General features: G+C 40.4%; 1 protein-coding gene across 1 annotated transcript in view; it reads left to right on the top strand.

Moving 5' to 3' along the window:
• Window positions 1-16682, top strand: part of MOXD1 (monooxygenase DBH like 1) — an 84461-nt gene that overhangs the window by 53096 nt on the left and 14683 nt on the right. The window contains exons 7-9 of the mRNA XM_073335194.2: window positions 436-602; window positions 2200-2391; window positions 8507-8566. Coding sequence (XP_073191295.1) covers window positions 436-602; window positions 2200-2391; window positions 8507-8566 — 419 coding nt within the window. The remainder of the gene's footprint in view (window positions 1-435; window positions 603-2199; window positions 2392-8506; window positions 8567-16682) is intronic.

Below are 16682 nucleotides of genomic sequence, written 5' to 3'. Positions count from 1 at the left end.
ACTTATAACTGGAGGAAAATAGATGTCTGTTACCTAAAAAAACCCAAAATGAGTTTAACTGCTTTTCAAATATTTTATTTTAAAATCACACATCCTGCCTTTTGAGATTTTATTATTCACTTTCATAGATTGCCCATAATCTGCCTTTGTGCCCTCCAATTTCCATGTAAACGACTAAGAGGAGCATGACAAACATTTTTCATACTGGTTAACTTGATTCAGATATCAACATACCTTATTTAACAACTTTCTTGTAAGTTACCTTTATTTATTGCTTCCCTGATTCCTGTAAAATATTTAACCCATTTCCAATTTAAAACCTCCCTTGCATTATTTTCATGTAAAAATTATGAACAACTCTGAGAGAAACTCTGTGATTGACCTTTTTTAAAATCCTGATTTATAGCCACAGTTGACAGTGCTCTTTTGTTGCAGGTTTGGTAGATAACTCTGGACTGAGGCTATTTTATACTACAGATTTACGGAAATATGATGCTGGTGTTATTGAAGCTGGTCTTTGGGTTAGCCTCTTCCACAATATCCCACCAGGCATGCCTGAATTCATGTCAGAAGGTCACTGCACTCTGGAATGTCTGGAAGAAGTATGTGTCCTGTCTAATACTATTAGGTTTCGGTCTCAATACTAATTTGTGATGGCATTTTTAAATTAACTTCTTGGGAAGAATAACAAATATTAGTTAAAGTCACTTGAGCAAAGGCACTAGGCACCAAAACTTTGGATCTTTTTGGATATTAGTACCTCCTTTTCAAACAATATAATTTTTAGTATTTTTTAAATTATGATTTTCTCTGTGCTGAGATTATTCTATGAAGTTGATATTGTAATATTCAATATTCCAGTTGTATATATTGATACATATAATGAAGTATTATATAAAATATTAAATTATTTTATACACTTTTTAATATAATACTAGATAAAACATTTCACTCTGCAGAGCAAAGACATCATTGTATAGAAAGCTAACCATGAAGAATTGTGGACAGAGATTAACTAAGATCTTTGCAAAAGCTAAAGGTTCTATGTATTGAAGTCACAGTCTGAAAAACAGTGTTAGGTTGATCAATGAAGACTGGTTAAGATACAGGTACTGAGGTTTTGCTGTGTGTCCCAAAGTATTAAATTGTTCAGTCTCAGTTTCATTAAAAGACCTTTAATGTAGTTTTGAGGAGAGGATTCTGTTCCACTTTGTGTTATTGAGATGTGGTATGAAACCAGTGATTAAGGTATTATATCATACTCTTGTTGATATTTTGTCCTATCTAAAGTTGGGACAAGTTTGAATGTATAGTTAATTTAAGCTATGGTTTGGGTTTAAGGCCAAACTAGAGCTAGGATTTGGGTGTGCAACTGACTGGTGGTGGTGGTGGTTGTAGCAAATTTCAGCCTAAAACCGATAAGATCTGTTCTTGCGAGGTTGCTGCCATCTAAGGCCACATGTGAAACGAATCTGGAAAACATGTGCTTTCCAGTTTTGGATCTAAACCAAAATCAGAACTACAGGGTAGGTTTGGATCTGTGTTTGAAACACTCACACCACTTGGAATTTGGGGATGTGTGTGCCAGATTTGTAAAATCTGATTCAGTCCTATCTTCTGTGCTAATCTGTCAAAGAATGCCTTAAAATTGTTTTGGCCTGAAATGAAAACTTTAGACTTAATTCTGCAGTATTTTGGTATCAGCCCACCTGCAGTTTGGCAGAAGAACGTCTTAAGCAGTATTTCCAAACTTTCATCTTAAACTGCCTGTCTATGCATGTCCTTTCTAGTAATGCGGTAAAACACCGCAAATCATTTGTCACAAAAAAGACACACTCATATGCAGCAGCAGCAGCCCATAGCCATGAAATGACCATACCATTTAAAAAACTGTATTTTTAAAGGTCAGATTCTATTGGCTGTGTACTCCATTGGATGTGGCACTCCAGTTAATTTTAATGAGAGCTACATGTGCACATCAGACTAATAAATATTGCTTAAATAATTGTTTTTATTGTACAATGGCAATTTGGTTTTCATTTGGTGTTTTAGATTTGCTGTTTCTCCATATTGCACAGTGCTTATATTATTATAAGCTGAGGAAACATACAGTGCATTTATATATTTAACATTCTCACTCATCTGTTTACCTTTTGTGCTTGTGATGTACTGACAGTTTTGTTGGTTTCCCTTTGTCAGGCCTTGGATGCTGAGAGGCCAAGTGGGATTCATGTGTTTGCTGTTCTTCTCCATGCCCATCTTGCTGGCAGAGCCATCAGGATGCGTCACTTCCGCAAGGGTGAAGAACAGAAGCTGCTTGCTTATGACGATGAGTTTGACTTCAATTTTCAGGAGTTTCAGTATCTAAAGGAAGAAAGAACTATCTTGCCTGTATGAATCTCTTTGTTCTTCCCCTTACCATAGTTTGTGAGCCACAGTGACTAATATTTTGTTCATAGTTAGGACTAATTTTGCTTGTGAAATGACTTTGCTGTCTTACTCACTTCCCGCCTTTCACAAAATCACATTAGAGTTGGGAAAATACTCTAAACAATATCCCATGAATATGTACCTAAATTTTTAAATAATTTTCTTTGACCATATTCTGATCTCTTTTGTGTTTGGTTTCCACAAACATTTGAGCAATTGAGTTTTACTGTCACAAATGTTTGTGGAAAGCACATTTTAAACTCTCATATGTGAGTGTGCCAGTTTTTTTGCACATTAATCCAGTCAGGGAAAGGAAACAATACCATATGGCTTTTCTGACCAATTGTAACTAACACAACACATCTTGACTATCAAGTACTTGCAAAGAGCTGTTTATATTCAACCTCACACAGAGACAGGAAATCAGTCAACTAAGTCTTCCATTTATTTTAAATTTTTTATTTGTTGCTAAAGGGGAAAAACTTCATTACTCCATCATGCTCTGTATTGACCTTCATTGAGTAACTGAATCTTCTTAGGGCAAGAAATCATGATGTCTTATTTTCACTGAGGCACTTAGCACACTCCTGAACATTGTAAAATAAATAATAATAATAATAATAATGCACAATTTAAAAAAATACAAAAATCATCAACTTTTTTATAACAAATATATTCAATTCAATCACCATCTATTTGCAGACATTCCATGAGAAGAAAGAGTCTAAATTCATTACAGATTATTCACTCAGCTCTTGTTACCTCCGATTGGCACCTTTTTTGGCAGAGAGGCTACAGACTGAGGGCTCCAGGGCTCTGAGCACTCCAGTCATGATCCAGCAAAGTACTTCATCATGTGCTTATCTTCATGCAGGGGGAGCAGTCCCATTGACTTCAATGTGATGGCACATATTGGTAAAGTTAAGCACGTGGTAATTTTTTCAGAATAAGCCTATTACAGAAAGTGAGTTGAAAGTGGCAAGAAAAGGTCACTAGAAGTGACTGAATGTTAGCTTAAAACTGTCAGTCTTCCCCTCACAATTTTCTTCATCTCTATCTCTCCTCCCCCACATCAGACTTCTTTGATACTTGCCCTTCTAAGGTAAGAAACTGAAATGGGAACCTTTATCTAGCTTCCAGTTCAATTTCTACAGCAAAGCCTGGCCACTTCTCAGGTGCAGCTGTGCTTGCAGGGGAGAGCAGCTTTTTCCTTTTGAAGTCTGACTGCTAACAATCCAGTGGGACTTCAAAAGAGAAAGCACTACTTCCACATCCAGAGAAGGAGTACAGGGGTTTGGGAAGGAGAAAGTGGAGGCTGAGAGAGGATTAGAGGTTTGGATGCCTTTATAGAAAAAGCTTGTATGCAAATTATAGAGAAAAGTCCCTTTTAGATTAAAGAATAAACAGAAATAGATAGGAAAGAGACTGAAAAGCACATTTGCTTGAGTATATTATGAGCAACTCAAAAAGAGAGGGCTGGAATGAAAGTTGGAATTCAACCTTCTCTAAAGTGGGCTATGCCGGCTATAATATGAATCACCTGCATCTAAATTCTCATAATTTGCTACCAATGATTCCAATATTACTGCTACCACAATACATATAAATAATAATAATAACTAATAATACTGCTTATTGCCAATATGGTAGAACAATTAATTCAAAGTATTCTCCTCAGACATTCCTATCAGTCTCTCTGTCTGTTCCTGCATGTGCTGTTCCTTGTAGTTGTGGAGTTCATAGTATTTGTTCTCTGCAAGTATTAGAAGCTTCTGATGCATTTGAAACCCGAAGAGCTAATCACCAACCAAAGAAAGCTTTGCTGGATGTTCTGTAACTACTTGTACTCCAAGGGCCAGGTACTCAGCTAGTGTAAACCAGCATAGTTCCACTGACATCAATGGAGCGTTGCCAATTTCCATTATTCAAGTCATTAATGAAAATGGTGAATAGTACTGGACCGAGGGCTGACCCTTGCAGGACCCCACTAGATATATCCTCCCAGTTTAAACAACAAACCATTGATAGCTATTCTTTGAGTAGGGCCTTTCAACCAGTTGTGCACCCACCGTATAGTAATTTCATGCAGACCACATTTCCCTAGTTTGTTTAAGAAACTGTCATGTGGGACTGTGTCAAACGTCTTACTAAAATCAAGATATATCATGTAAACTGCTTCCCCCTTATGCCAAAGGCCAAAGAAGGAAATTAGGTTGGTTTGGCATGCTTTGTTCTTGACAAATCCATTTTGGCTATTCCTTATCACATTATTATTCTCTAGGAGCTTATAAATTGATTGTTTAATAATTTGTACCAATATCTTTCCAAGTATCAGAGTTAGACTGACTGGTCTATAATTCTCTGGGTCCTCTTTGTTCCCCACTTTAAAGATAGGTACTGTGTTTGCCCTTCTCTAGTTTTCTGGGACCTTACTCATCCTCCAGGAGTTGACAAAGATACTTGTTAATCGTTCTGAGATTGCTTCAGCTAGTTCCTTAAGTACCCGAAAATGAATTTAATCAGGTCCTGAAAACTTGAATACATCTAACTCATCTAAATATTCTTTAACCTGTTCTTTCCCTATTTTGACTTGCATTCCTTCCCCCTTGCTGTTAATATTAATTGTGATAAGTATATGATCACATTTACATTTTAGTGACGGAGCAAAATAGGCATTTAACACCTCAGCTTTTTTGATGTCATCAATTATTAACTCTTCTTCGCCACTAAGTAGAAGACTTACACTTTCCTTCATCTTTCTCTTGTGCCTAATGTATTGAAAGAACCTCTTCTTATTGGCTTTTACGTCTCTTGCTAGGTGTATAACTCATTTGGCGCCTTAGCCTTTCTGATTTTGTGCTGTTCTTTTGTACTCGTCCTTAGCAATTTGTCCATCTTTCCACTTCTTGTAGGATTTCTCTTTAGTTTTCAGGTCATTAAAGAGCTCCTGATAGAGCCATTTTTGCCTCTTACTATTCTTCCTGTCTTTTCTTCACATCAGGATAGCTTGCAGTTATTGTCTCTTTGAGAAATTGCCAGCTCTCCTGAACTCCTTTTTCCCTTAGATTTTCTTTCCATGAGACCTTACCTACCAGTTCTCTTGAGTTTGTTAAAGTCTGCTTTTTTGACATCAGTTGTCCTTGTTCTGCTACTCTCACTCTTTCCTTTCCTTAGAACCATGAAATCTATCATTTCCTAATCACTTTTACCCAAATTGCCTTCCACCTTCAGGTTTGCTACCAATTCCTCCTTGTTGGTCAGAATCAAGTCTAAAATGGCTGTCCTCCTTGTTACTTCCTCCACTTTCAGGAATAGAAAGTTCTCCCCAATACATTCCAAGAATTTACTGGAAATATTGTGTTTTGCCCTATTATTTTCAGGCAGATGTCTGGGTAATTAAAGTCCCCCATTACTACCAGGTCTTGTGTTTTGGATATTTCTGTTGTTTGTTCTAGAAATGCCTCATCCGCCTCCTCTTCCTGATTTGATGGTCTATAGCAGGGGCGGGCAAACTTTTTGGCCTGAGGGCCACATCAGGTTTCCGAAGTTGTATGGAGGGCCAGTGAGAGGAGGCTATGCCTCCCCGAACAGCCAGGTATGGCCTGGCCCCTGCCCCATATCTGATTTCTCCCCTGCTTCTCACCCCCTGATGCCCCCCCCCCCCGGGAATCCTGCCCCATCCAACCACCCACCCCCTTCTCCCTGTCCCCTGACCACCCCTGGAATACCTGCCCGTGACTGCCACCCACAGCCCCCTCTTTCCTTTCTAACTGCCTCCCCGGACCCCTGCCCCATCCAACCACCCCTTCTCCCTGTCCCCTGACTGCCCGTGAAACCCCTGCCCCTGACTGCCCCCTGCCACTCCATCCAACACGCCGTCTCCTTCCTGCCTGCCCCCTGGGACCCCTGCCCCCAGTCAATCCCTGTTTCCCGCCCTCTGACCGCCCCAACCCCTATGCACACCCCCACACCCTGACCACCACCCCAAACTCCCCTGCCCTCTATCCAACCCTCCCTGTTGCCTGACCCCTTACCGCGCTGCCTGGAGCACCAGTGGCTGGCAGCACTACAACTGTGCCGCCCAGCTGGAGCCAGCCATGCCACCGCACAGCACAGAGCGCCGGGTCAGGCCCCGGCTCTGCAGCTGCGCTGCCCCAGGAGCTCGCCGCCCAACTGCCCAGAGCATTGCGCAGGTGGCACCATGAGCTGAGGCTGCGGGGGAGGGGGAACAGCGGGGGAGGGCCCAGGGGCTAGGCCCCCCTAGGCCAGGAGCTCAGGGGCCGGGCAGGAGGGTCCTGAGGGCTGGATGTGGCCGACGGGCTGTAGTTTGCGCACCTTTGGTCTATAGCAAATCCCTACCCTGACGTCACCCCCTATTTTTTACCCTTTATTCAGAGACTCTCTACAGGTCTGCCTCCCACTTCCTTCTGGACCTAAGAACAAGTATGTGTGTGTGTGTGTATATATATATGTATATATATATATATATATATATCTTCAAAGAGTCAGAGTATAGTTAAGATGATGACTGCTCCTAGAACCAGTAAGTCCACTTTCTCCATTTCACAACTAATTACATAGTTTTATTACAAAGCTGTAAAGGTATACACACTATCAGAACTACATAGGGAGAGGGAGATTCAGACCTTCTGGTAGGTAATCCCCTGACCATTTCAAGAGAAATTAAATCAGCAGATAAGGGCTAAATAACTCAGCTATCCATATGCAAATAAACATAAAAATCCCCAGAACTGGTGTGCTCTGAAATTCCCCAAAGTATCATATTTCTAGTTCAATCCTGTTCTCTACTTCCACTTACAGGGAAAGTTGTAGGTTTTTGTTGTTTTTGTTTTGTTTTTTAACTTACTAAGGCCAGAAGAGAAATTTTATAAATCCACGATTCTATTTACAACCCCTTCAGCTTCCCCTCTTTTTTTGGGTGGGAGAGATGGGGGGGAGGAGAGGGGTTATTGCTGTCTAACAAAATACACCTTTTTAAGTAGCAGGCCTGTGCCCTGTGGCACTGAATTCTTCAGATCTTTCAGTCACAAATTTAGGACTACTTTGTGAGGGGCAGTGGCTGCAGCCACTCTGGCACTATCTTCTTTAAGGGATAAAAAATATTCCTCAAAAAAAGTAGACTTCCCTCTTTTTAGTAATCATTAAACAACTCAGTCAATGAATAAACAAGCACGTGAGAGCCCTGAACTCCTCTAATTAAAGGTCAGACAAGAATTGCCCACAAGGCTAATACAAATGTGTCCAGTCAGTACTTCTGCACCCCTCATAAATTATATGTTATAATTATATATGTTATATATAATTTCTGATCCATATTGCTTTGCATAGGGACATGTAGACTGTATTTGATTTGGTATAGAAGATTAGTTACTCTGTGAGCTACTGCTTTTTATTATTTAAAAACATGGTAGAGCAATTTAGTAGTAATGAAAATGAAGAATTAATTGAACATACTAAAGACAAAAAATGTGCAACCTTCTCCAAATAAATCTGTCAATATTTCAATCATATCTCGCCACACCTCCTGCCATACCAAGCTCGGGGTTCTCTTGAGGAGAGACTGCCAATCATGGCAAACAATATGGTGCTTTTATGATGTGGAAAATCTTTTCCTTATTCACACGGATAGTCCTATTGAAATTGGTGAGAGGATTTATCACAAACAAAATATCCGTACTCATAGAGTGTAAGGAATTTGGAACAAGAACCACATCTTCCTATGTGTGAGGGCCTTGGTGGTGACTGGAGCTTTTGGGTGCTAATGCAGTACAAATAATGGACTAGGTTCTCAGCTGGTGTAAATTGACATGCCTTCATTTAAGTCAATGTAGCTACACTAATTTACACCCGCTAAGGATAATGAATAATGAATTAACTAAACAACCAAAGTTTTAGTCTGGGCTAATGTACTGATCCTCTGCTCCTTCAAAAATTCAAATCCCTGGATTCCAGTGTTCTGACCATTATTTGTTAAACCTTTGCAATAGTAAATCATCACCTGAACCAAATGTTATAAAACTTCATAATTGTGAACTTCTTATATTTTATGTTTCAGGGGGATAATTTAATCACGGAATGTCGCTACAGCACTATAGATCGAATACGTATGACATGGGTAAGGAAAGCTTCAAATGGGTTGACACTGAAGGCATATTTCTTTGAAATAAATACATAAGTGATATGTTCTCATTTGGAAGCAAAAATAATTTGATATTGTGAAGAGTAAAGCATTATTAAGTGATAGCACCAAGGTTCCTTATGGATTTATGCAGCGATTACTATATATAATTTAACATTCTCTAATTGTAACTGTACAGTATGCAATTAAGGCACCAGTCTTCCCTTTGGAAGTTTGATCTTTCATGGGACAATGCTTGTTCTGGCTCTTTTTTTATTCCTCATTAAAATAAGAAACAATTAATGCCCTTACTAAATCTATCCCCAGGCAAAACATCCATATATCAGCACAATGGGATATTTACATGCATTTGTCTTCTCCATATAATACAAAAGTGGGAAATTTGGGGGATTGGCATAATATTTTATTATTAGGTTGAGCAGTAAATACAGAATCAAAATATGCAATCCTAACTACCAAGTGTATTTAGTGCTTGAAAATATGTGTGCTCACAACTGCCTAATGTGAGTCAAATTCTGGAATCCTTACTTACTCTGTCCTCAGACAAAAATCCCATTGATTTCATCTGGATGTTTTGCCTAATAAAAAGACTGAATAGGGACTCCAAAGCCAGAGTCTGATTCATAGTAATTAGACAATTAAATGTGTATGTATGTTTCAGTACTACAAATTCTTGGTAGTTAGACTGTTGTATTTTGAGTCTGTGTTTACTGCTCAACCTAGTAATAAAGTATCATCCTAGGCTCAAATATACACTATATGGAGGAGAGTGAAAGCATGCAAATATTGGCCAAGGATCTAATTCTGCAAAGACTCACTCACATGATTAATTTTACACATTGTAAATAATCCTATTGACCTAAGTACCTGAATAAGTCTTTGTAGGATTGGGGTCCAGATGTGGCCAGTGCATGGAAAAGTGGGGAGCACCACCTGGATAACCTTCTGCAAAGCCTGTGGAAACTCCTACATGAGACTATTGTGTAGACAGGAGGGGGATGAGTTTTTGAGACATGTTGGGTCATGGAGGTTGAGCTCAAAGAGCAGCTACTCCAGAGGGCATGCTGCCTTCCAAATCCAGAAGATTTTCCACCAGTGAAGGTCTCCCTGTGCTTTGTGAGTCCCATCAGAGGGGGGTCCCAGAACACAAGGTGGCAGGGATATCATTGGCAAGATGAAGGAAGTGTGGGGTCTGGAGTTGTGCCAGAGGGGCTTCTACTGTACATGGATGCCTTAAGACCTTCAGCATTAGGACTGAGACTACCCACAGATCCTCAGGTGCAAACCTCTGACCTTTTCTGCTCTGGCACTGGCCCCTCTCCCTGAGGGTAAAGTAAGTCAGAAATTCCCAGAGTTGAAACCTGAGGAGCTGCATGTCTGTGTGTAGAGCAGGGTAATTAGGAACCTGGTTAGGGCACTCCAGGCAGTACATAGATATTAGGCTATTGAATGATGGTTTACCGTGACAAGTGAAATAAATATATTTCAGTAGAAAGAGAAGTAAACAAAAAAGTGAGAATTGTGTCTTTTACAAAGATACCTATACCTTAGTTGAGCCATATCTACCATCCAAGGTTAGAAAGTAATGAGTCACTCTGTTACCTATTCCTTGGTTTTGCACTCTTAACTCAGAATTTAATAATTAATAATTACGTAATTATTTAATGATTAAACTATGCTCTCTGGTACTAACATACCTTTTGTGGTGAGAAAATACATCATTAGACTGAACACTTCAATTTTATTTTGCATTCTATTCTTCCACCCTATTATGTCAGAGCAAGATAGTAATAATTCATATCTGGAGCTATATGAAATGGAATGCTAGTATGGAATTACACAATTTGAATTTGTCTTAGCAAAACATGGCTTAAGGCTTTAAGACTAGAAGAACAGAAAATGTCAAATGGAAAAATTACTAAACCATTGTTAATCTTTGTACAGAATTGAATCTGTCAGTATCATCTTGTTTATCAGCTGTAGGCAACCAATCAGGATTAAATTATTCACCTAGGACATATTTTTAGGTTTGTCTTCATGTACCAGTTTTCGGACCAGTTCCTGTTTAACTCAGTCCCATGTGTACTTTCACTGAAGTCTAGATACTCCTTTAAGTCTTTTCCATCTTTAGCTTCTGTGATTCCGTGAAATCAGTGGGAGTACTTGCAAGCAGCATTTGACATTTAGTTATTCCAAGTTATCCAGGTTCCTCCCCCACTCTGAACTCTAGGGTACAGATGTGGGGACCTGCATGAAAACCTCCTAAGCTTACTTTTACCAGCTTAGGTTAAAACTTCCCCAAGGTACAAATTAATTTTATCCTTTGTCCTTGGAATAACCACTGCCACCACGAAACTCTAACTGGGTTTACTGGGAAATGTAGTTTGGACACGTCTTTCCCCACAAAATCCTCCCAACCCTTGCACCCCACTTCCTGGGAAAGGTTTGGTAAAAATCCTCACCAATTTGCATAGGTGCCCACAGACCCAAACCCTTGGATCTGAGAACAATGAAAAAGCATTCAGTTTTCTTACAAGAAGACTTTTAATAGAAATAGAAGTAAATAGGAGTAAAGGAATCACCCCTGTAAAATCAGGATGGTAGGTACCTTACAGGGTAATTAGATTCAAAACATAGAGAATCCCTCTAGGCAAAACCTTAAGTTATAAAAAAGACACACAGACAGAAATAGTCATTCTATTCAGCACCATTCTTTTCTCAGCCATTTAAAGAAATCATAATCTAACGCGCACCTAGCTAGATTACTTACTAAAAGTTCTAAGACTCCATTCCTGATCTATCCCCAGCAAAGCAGCATACCAACAGACACAGACCCTTTGTTTCTCTCCCTCCTCCCAGCTTTTGAAAGTATCTTGTCTCCTCATTGGTCATTTTGGTCAGGTGCCAGCGAGGTTACCTTTAGCTTCTTAACCCTTTACAGGTGAGAGGATTTTTCCTCTGGCCAGGAGGGATTTTAAAGGGGTTTCCCCTTCCCTTTACATTTATGACACAAGTAGATTTTGCTTGTTGGTGATTAGGATAGCTGAGTTCAATTCCAGCTTTGATAGGGATTTCTTGTGTGACCTTCAGCAAGTCATTTGAAGTTAGATTGTGGTTTCCCTTACATGGCTGCATAGTGGGGTGGGAGGGAGTAAGGCACACCCCGCCCTCCTTGAACAGACAGGGTAAGGGCTGATCAGAATTGCAGTGGATGAACTTAGGGTTCACAGAGGCTACTATCAAGATGGTCCCCCCAGTAGATCTTGGCAGAAAAAGTACAGGAGGAAGATAGATGGAACCGTGGCTTTCCCGCACTTATTCACTGGACAGCAGAGCTGGCCACACAGGCTATAGGGGAGTATCTTGCAGGCCTTAAAGAGGCATTTCTTATTTAGTTTTGTACTTCTCCTGAGAAAATAATAAAAGAAATTAAAAAAAACAAATTAACACATTATTATTGTGCTTCTGGCTGCCACTTCAGTTCAACTGAGACTGAATGCCTTCTGGTGGTCCCCCTGTGTGCCAGTCCATCCGTTCTGCACTATCTGAAGCCAAACCTGGGGCTAAATGCCACACGTGAATTACTGATCTCTCTGTATCTCAATTCTGTCTGTGTCTGAAAATGGGGATAATACTACTACTACCCTACCTTGCAGGGGTGTTTTAAGGCTAGATCTTCAAATACTTGGAAGGTGCTCAGATAATACTATAAGGGGGACCATATATATATAGAGAGAGACTTTCAACTGTTCTTTTCAAATGTAGTAATGTCTTTTAGAATGGAAGTACAATTGGGTCCTTTATAATTTGAAGTTAGTGGTTGGATATGACAGTGCCACATGGGAGCACGTGCAATTTGGAGCACATTCGAGTTGGAGTAAACCTAAACTAAGTGCTGGCAACTTCCATGTAAGTCTCTTGGTCAAACTCTATGATGCAAAAGGTTACAGAAATAGTCTTCTTCATTTTCCCCTTCTCCCACTGATCAGGGTCAGTAGCTCTTGTTCTTTGTTTCCAGGTGCTCTTGTTGAGTGCCTCTTCCAAGCAGATACCAACCTTCTTCATGTCCTATTTCAGCATCTCAAACCACCCTTTTTTCTAGGTCTTCCTTGTGGTCTTTGTCCTGTGACTATTATAGTTCTTGTACTCTCTGGCCAACATATTCCACATCTTATTGTCGCACGTGACCCAATCATCTCAGTCGATACTCCTTCTTCTTTTCCATAAGGGTGACTTCCTGCATCCTGGCTCATACTGTTTCAGTAAGTAGCTTATCAGCTGTCATCTTACACAGCGTCCATCTGCACATTCTCATTTTGGCTGTGTGAAGTAGGAGTTCTCCTCTCTTCCTTGTTGGCCAGCATTCTGACTCATACACCATGGCTGGTTTAATCATGATCTTACACACATTGCTTTTAGTTTGTGTCATATTCTTATCGCAGAGAGTTCCCATCAACTCCCTCCATTTACATCAAGTGTTCTTCAAGCAGCTCCTAACATCCACATTTCCATCATGGCTCAGCAATGAACCAAGGTATTTTAATGTCGTCTTGTTGTGCCTCTTAATGAAGCATCACATGTATTCTATCTTTTGTCAGCTGATTCATAAGCCATTTTCTTCTAATGCAGCCTCTTATAGTTCTAGATTCTTTTCTAATTCGTATTTATCTTTGTCATAAAAATAAAGGGAAGGGTAACAACCTTCCTGTATACAGTACTATAAAATCCCTCCTGGCCAGAGGCACAATATCCTTTTACCTGTAAAGGGTTAAGAAGCTCAGATTACCTGGCTGGCACCTGACCAAAAGGACCAATAAGGGGACAAGATACTTTCAAACCTTGGGGGGTGGTGGGGAATGCTTTTGTCTGTTCTATGTGCTTGCCAGAGAGAGATCAAGAAAGCAAGCAATCCAACGCCATTAGAATTAGTAAGTACTAGCAAGGAAATGCATTAGTTTACTTTCGTTTTAGCTTGTTGTTTTCTCTGTGCTGAGAGAAAGGTGTATTCCTGGTTTTCTTTTTGTAACTTTAAAGTTTTTGTCCAGAGGGAAATCCTCTGTGTTTTAAATCTGATTGCCCTGTGAGATTAGCTTCCCTTCTAATTTTACAGAAGTGCTTCTTTTACCCTTTTTCTTTCTAATAAAGTTCTGTTTCTTTTAAGAGCCTGACTGATTTCTCTATTGTCCTAAGAACCAGGGGGTTGGGTCTGTGGTCGCTTTGTAACCAATTAGTTAGGATATTATTCTCAAGCCTCCCCAGGAAAGGAGGTGTAAGGGCCTTGGGGGATATTTTGGGGGAATAGGAACTCCAAGTGGTCCTTTCCCAGATTCTTTGTTAAATCACTTGGTGGTGGCAGCGTACCCTCCAAGGGCAAAGAGTTTGTGCCTTGGGGAAGTTTTACCCTAAACTGGTAGAAATAAGCTTAGGGGGTCTTTCATGCGGGTCCCCACATCTGTACCCTAGAGTTCAGAGTGGGGAGGGGACCCTGACAATCTTAATGATGCAATATAATGTTATTGGTGAAAAGCATGCTCCATGGAGCCTCTCCTCTAGTCTCCCACATCAAGATGAGAGTCAGAGGCCCTTTGGTTCCATCTGGCAAAGGGTTCCCTGTTCCCTGTCAGCAACTCCTTTCAAGGTTGACAAACTCACTACACCTATTGCTGTCATAGTATCTATCCATAGAGTGTCATGTAGGATCTTAAATGAAAGCCAGGATCATGCTGGCCATTAATATAATTGTGGATCACATTTAAAAAGTTATGTCTATATACTGAATATGTCCTTATATTTTGTATCAAGTTGATATTCCCCTGCAGACGTGAGAAACTGATAAACATCTCTGGTCTGTCAGGAAATCAGTCTGTCTGTTGAAATGTAAATTGAGCATTGTTTTGTTCACAATCACCAACCTGAGCTAAATGCAGATTTAACAAGAAGAAGAGAACAGTAGGGGGAAAAGACTTGTTTGGGGGTGCACTTAAAAGGTTTACTTGGACTATAAGCTGGGGACAGGGATAATACCCTGTCATCCTGCACTTAAGGAATTAGCTGGGCAGCACAATTATATTTATGAAAATGGGATCCCAAGTTGACCTGTTGGAAATATTGGAAGGAAACTGCTTTAGACAAGGAATTTAACCTGTTACAGATAAGTTTAGCCTCTAAGAAGCATGTTTTGTTTTATATAATAATTTCTGTTTCCATTATTAATACTCACTATCTCTTACACCTTAATCTTTAATGATAAACTTACGATTGTTTCACTATATTTATATCTCCATGCTTTGGTAGTATAAAGGACCTTATCAATGAAGCTGTGTGTGTACTGTTTCCTCGAGAATAGCAGACCTGGTAATTACTGTGAGTGTTTAGTGACGGGGGCTGGACACTAGTGGGGTACACTTCAGAGGAGCTCAGGGACTGGAATACACCAAGTGTTAAGCTGCAAGGCAAAGTAAGGGCTGGCAGAGTCCTGTGGAGATTGTATGTATGGGTAAAAGACTGGGGATGTCAGGGAGCTGCCACCTTGTTTAGCAGAAATAGTCTGTTGGTGTCCATTGGTCCATCAGCCCTCACAAAGAGCACCAATCACAACGTGTCATTCATGTTGTTCTAGCCAGTCCTTCAGTCATCCGCTGGCCAGGCTGTCAGTGGCACCGGACACCTGATCAGCATAGCGCACCGCAACCCAGAACCCCTTAGGGATCCACCAGCCTCAGCCTCCCAAGTAGCAGGGATTACAGGAGCACCACTGTGCCCAACCCCAGGGTGTCTTTTACAGACACAAAGAAGAAAGGGCTTAAGGCTGATCCTTGATGTAGACTTACCCTCACTGTAGCCACAGCTGCTTCCCACTACCATTGTGCTACCCTCATCCATGTCCATGATCGTCTGAAAATATATCTGTAGCAGACTGTGTGACTGTAGGCACCAGCATCACAATTCTTTAGGCACTCTGTCCTAACCCTTCTCTAAATCCACAAACACTAAGTGCAATTCTTTGCATTTCTCCCTGTTCTTCTGCAATATTTGGGTTGCAAACACTGCATCCATGGCTGGCCTTCCTGGCATAAACCCAAATTGGTTGTCACTTATATGAGCTCGAGCTCCTCCCAAACTCTTTTCTCGGTAATTCCTTCCATCCATTTCATCATGTGACTCATTAACTTCATGGGGCTGTAATTACTACATTCTTGCCCATCTCCTTTATGCTTGAAGACAGAGACTGATGTGCTCTTCTTCCACGCATTGGGCAATTTTTCTAATACTGAGAATTAAGTTGAAAAAATTCATCATCATCACTACTTCTTCTGGCCTAATACTTTAAATGCCTCTGTTGGTACACAGTCTGATCCCTACATTTCATCATCTTTAGTGCTGTCTGCATCTCCACCGTGATGAGAGGTCTTGTGAGGTTGTTTGCGCATACTGTCCCCAACAGTTTCTTCACATTCTCTTCATTGAGTAGTTTCTCATAAAACTGCTGCCAACTCCTAATGATTTCACTGCCTTCCACCAGTACTTTTCCATTTTCATCTTTGACACACTTCTACAGCTCCCAAGTCTTCTATGTTTCTTTGCCTAGTCTTGGCTAATCTGTATATTCCTTTTCCCCTTCCTTTGTTAGAAGTCCTCTGCCTTGCATCTAAGGCTTTAAATGCTTGATGCTTAGCTTCTGCAACCATTCTTTTTACTGTTTTCTTGTATCCCTCATAACTTTGTTCCATTCTGACTTTCTGCCATTGCTTAAGCCTTTTCTTCTTCTTTGGTGCCTCCTGCACATCACTGGACCACCACCACATCTCCTTGCCGTAAAATTTCCCTCTTTTTGTTTGGCCACAAACAGCTTGTGCACTTTCTGTGATATGTTTGGATATTTTCCCCCCAACCTTATTGGTATCATCGCAGTAGGTTTGGTCATTGTCCAGCCTCCTTGGAAACTCATCCTTAAATCTCAGACTAACTTTCCTATCCATAAGCCTCCATCAGTTTATCCTTTGTTCCTCAACTCATATTTTGTCCCCCACTAGTCTTTTCACCCAGAGGTCCATTACACGCAGTCTATGTTGCTCCTCAATTTGCTCTCCCA

The sequence above is a fragment of the Lepidochelys kempii genome, chromosome 3, assembly GCF_965140285.1.
Source record: "Lepidochelys kempii isolate rLepKem1 chromosome 3, rLepKem1.hap1, whole genome shotgun sequence".
NCBI lineage: Eukaryota > Metazoa > Chordata > Testudines > Cheloniidae > Lepidochelys > Lepidochelys kempii.
This window is presented reverse-complemented; position numbering and strand designations above follow the sequence as displayed.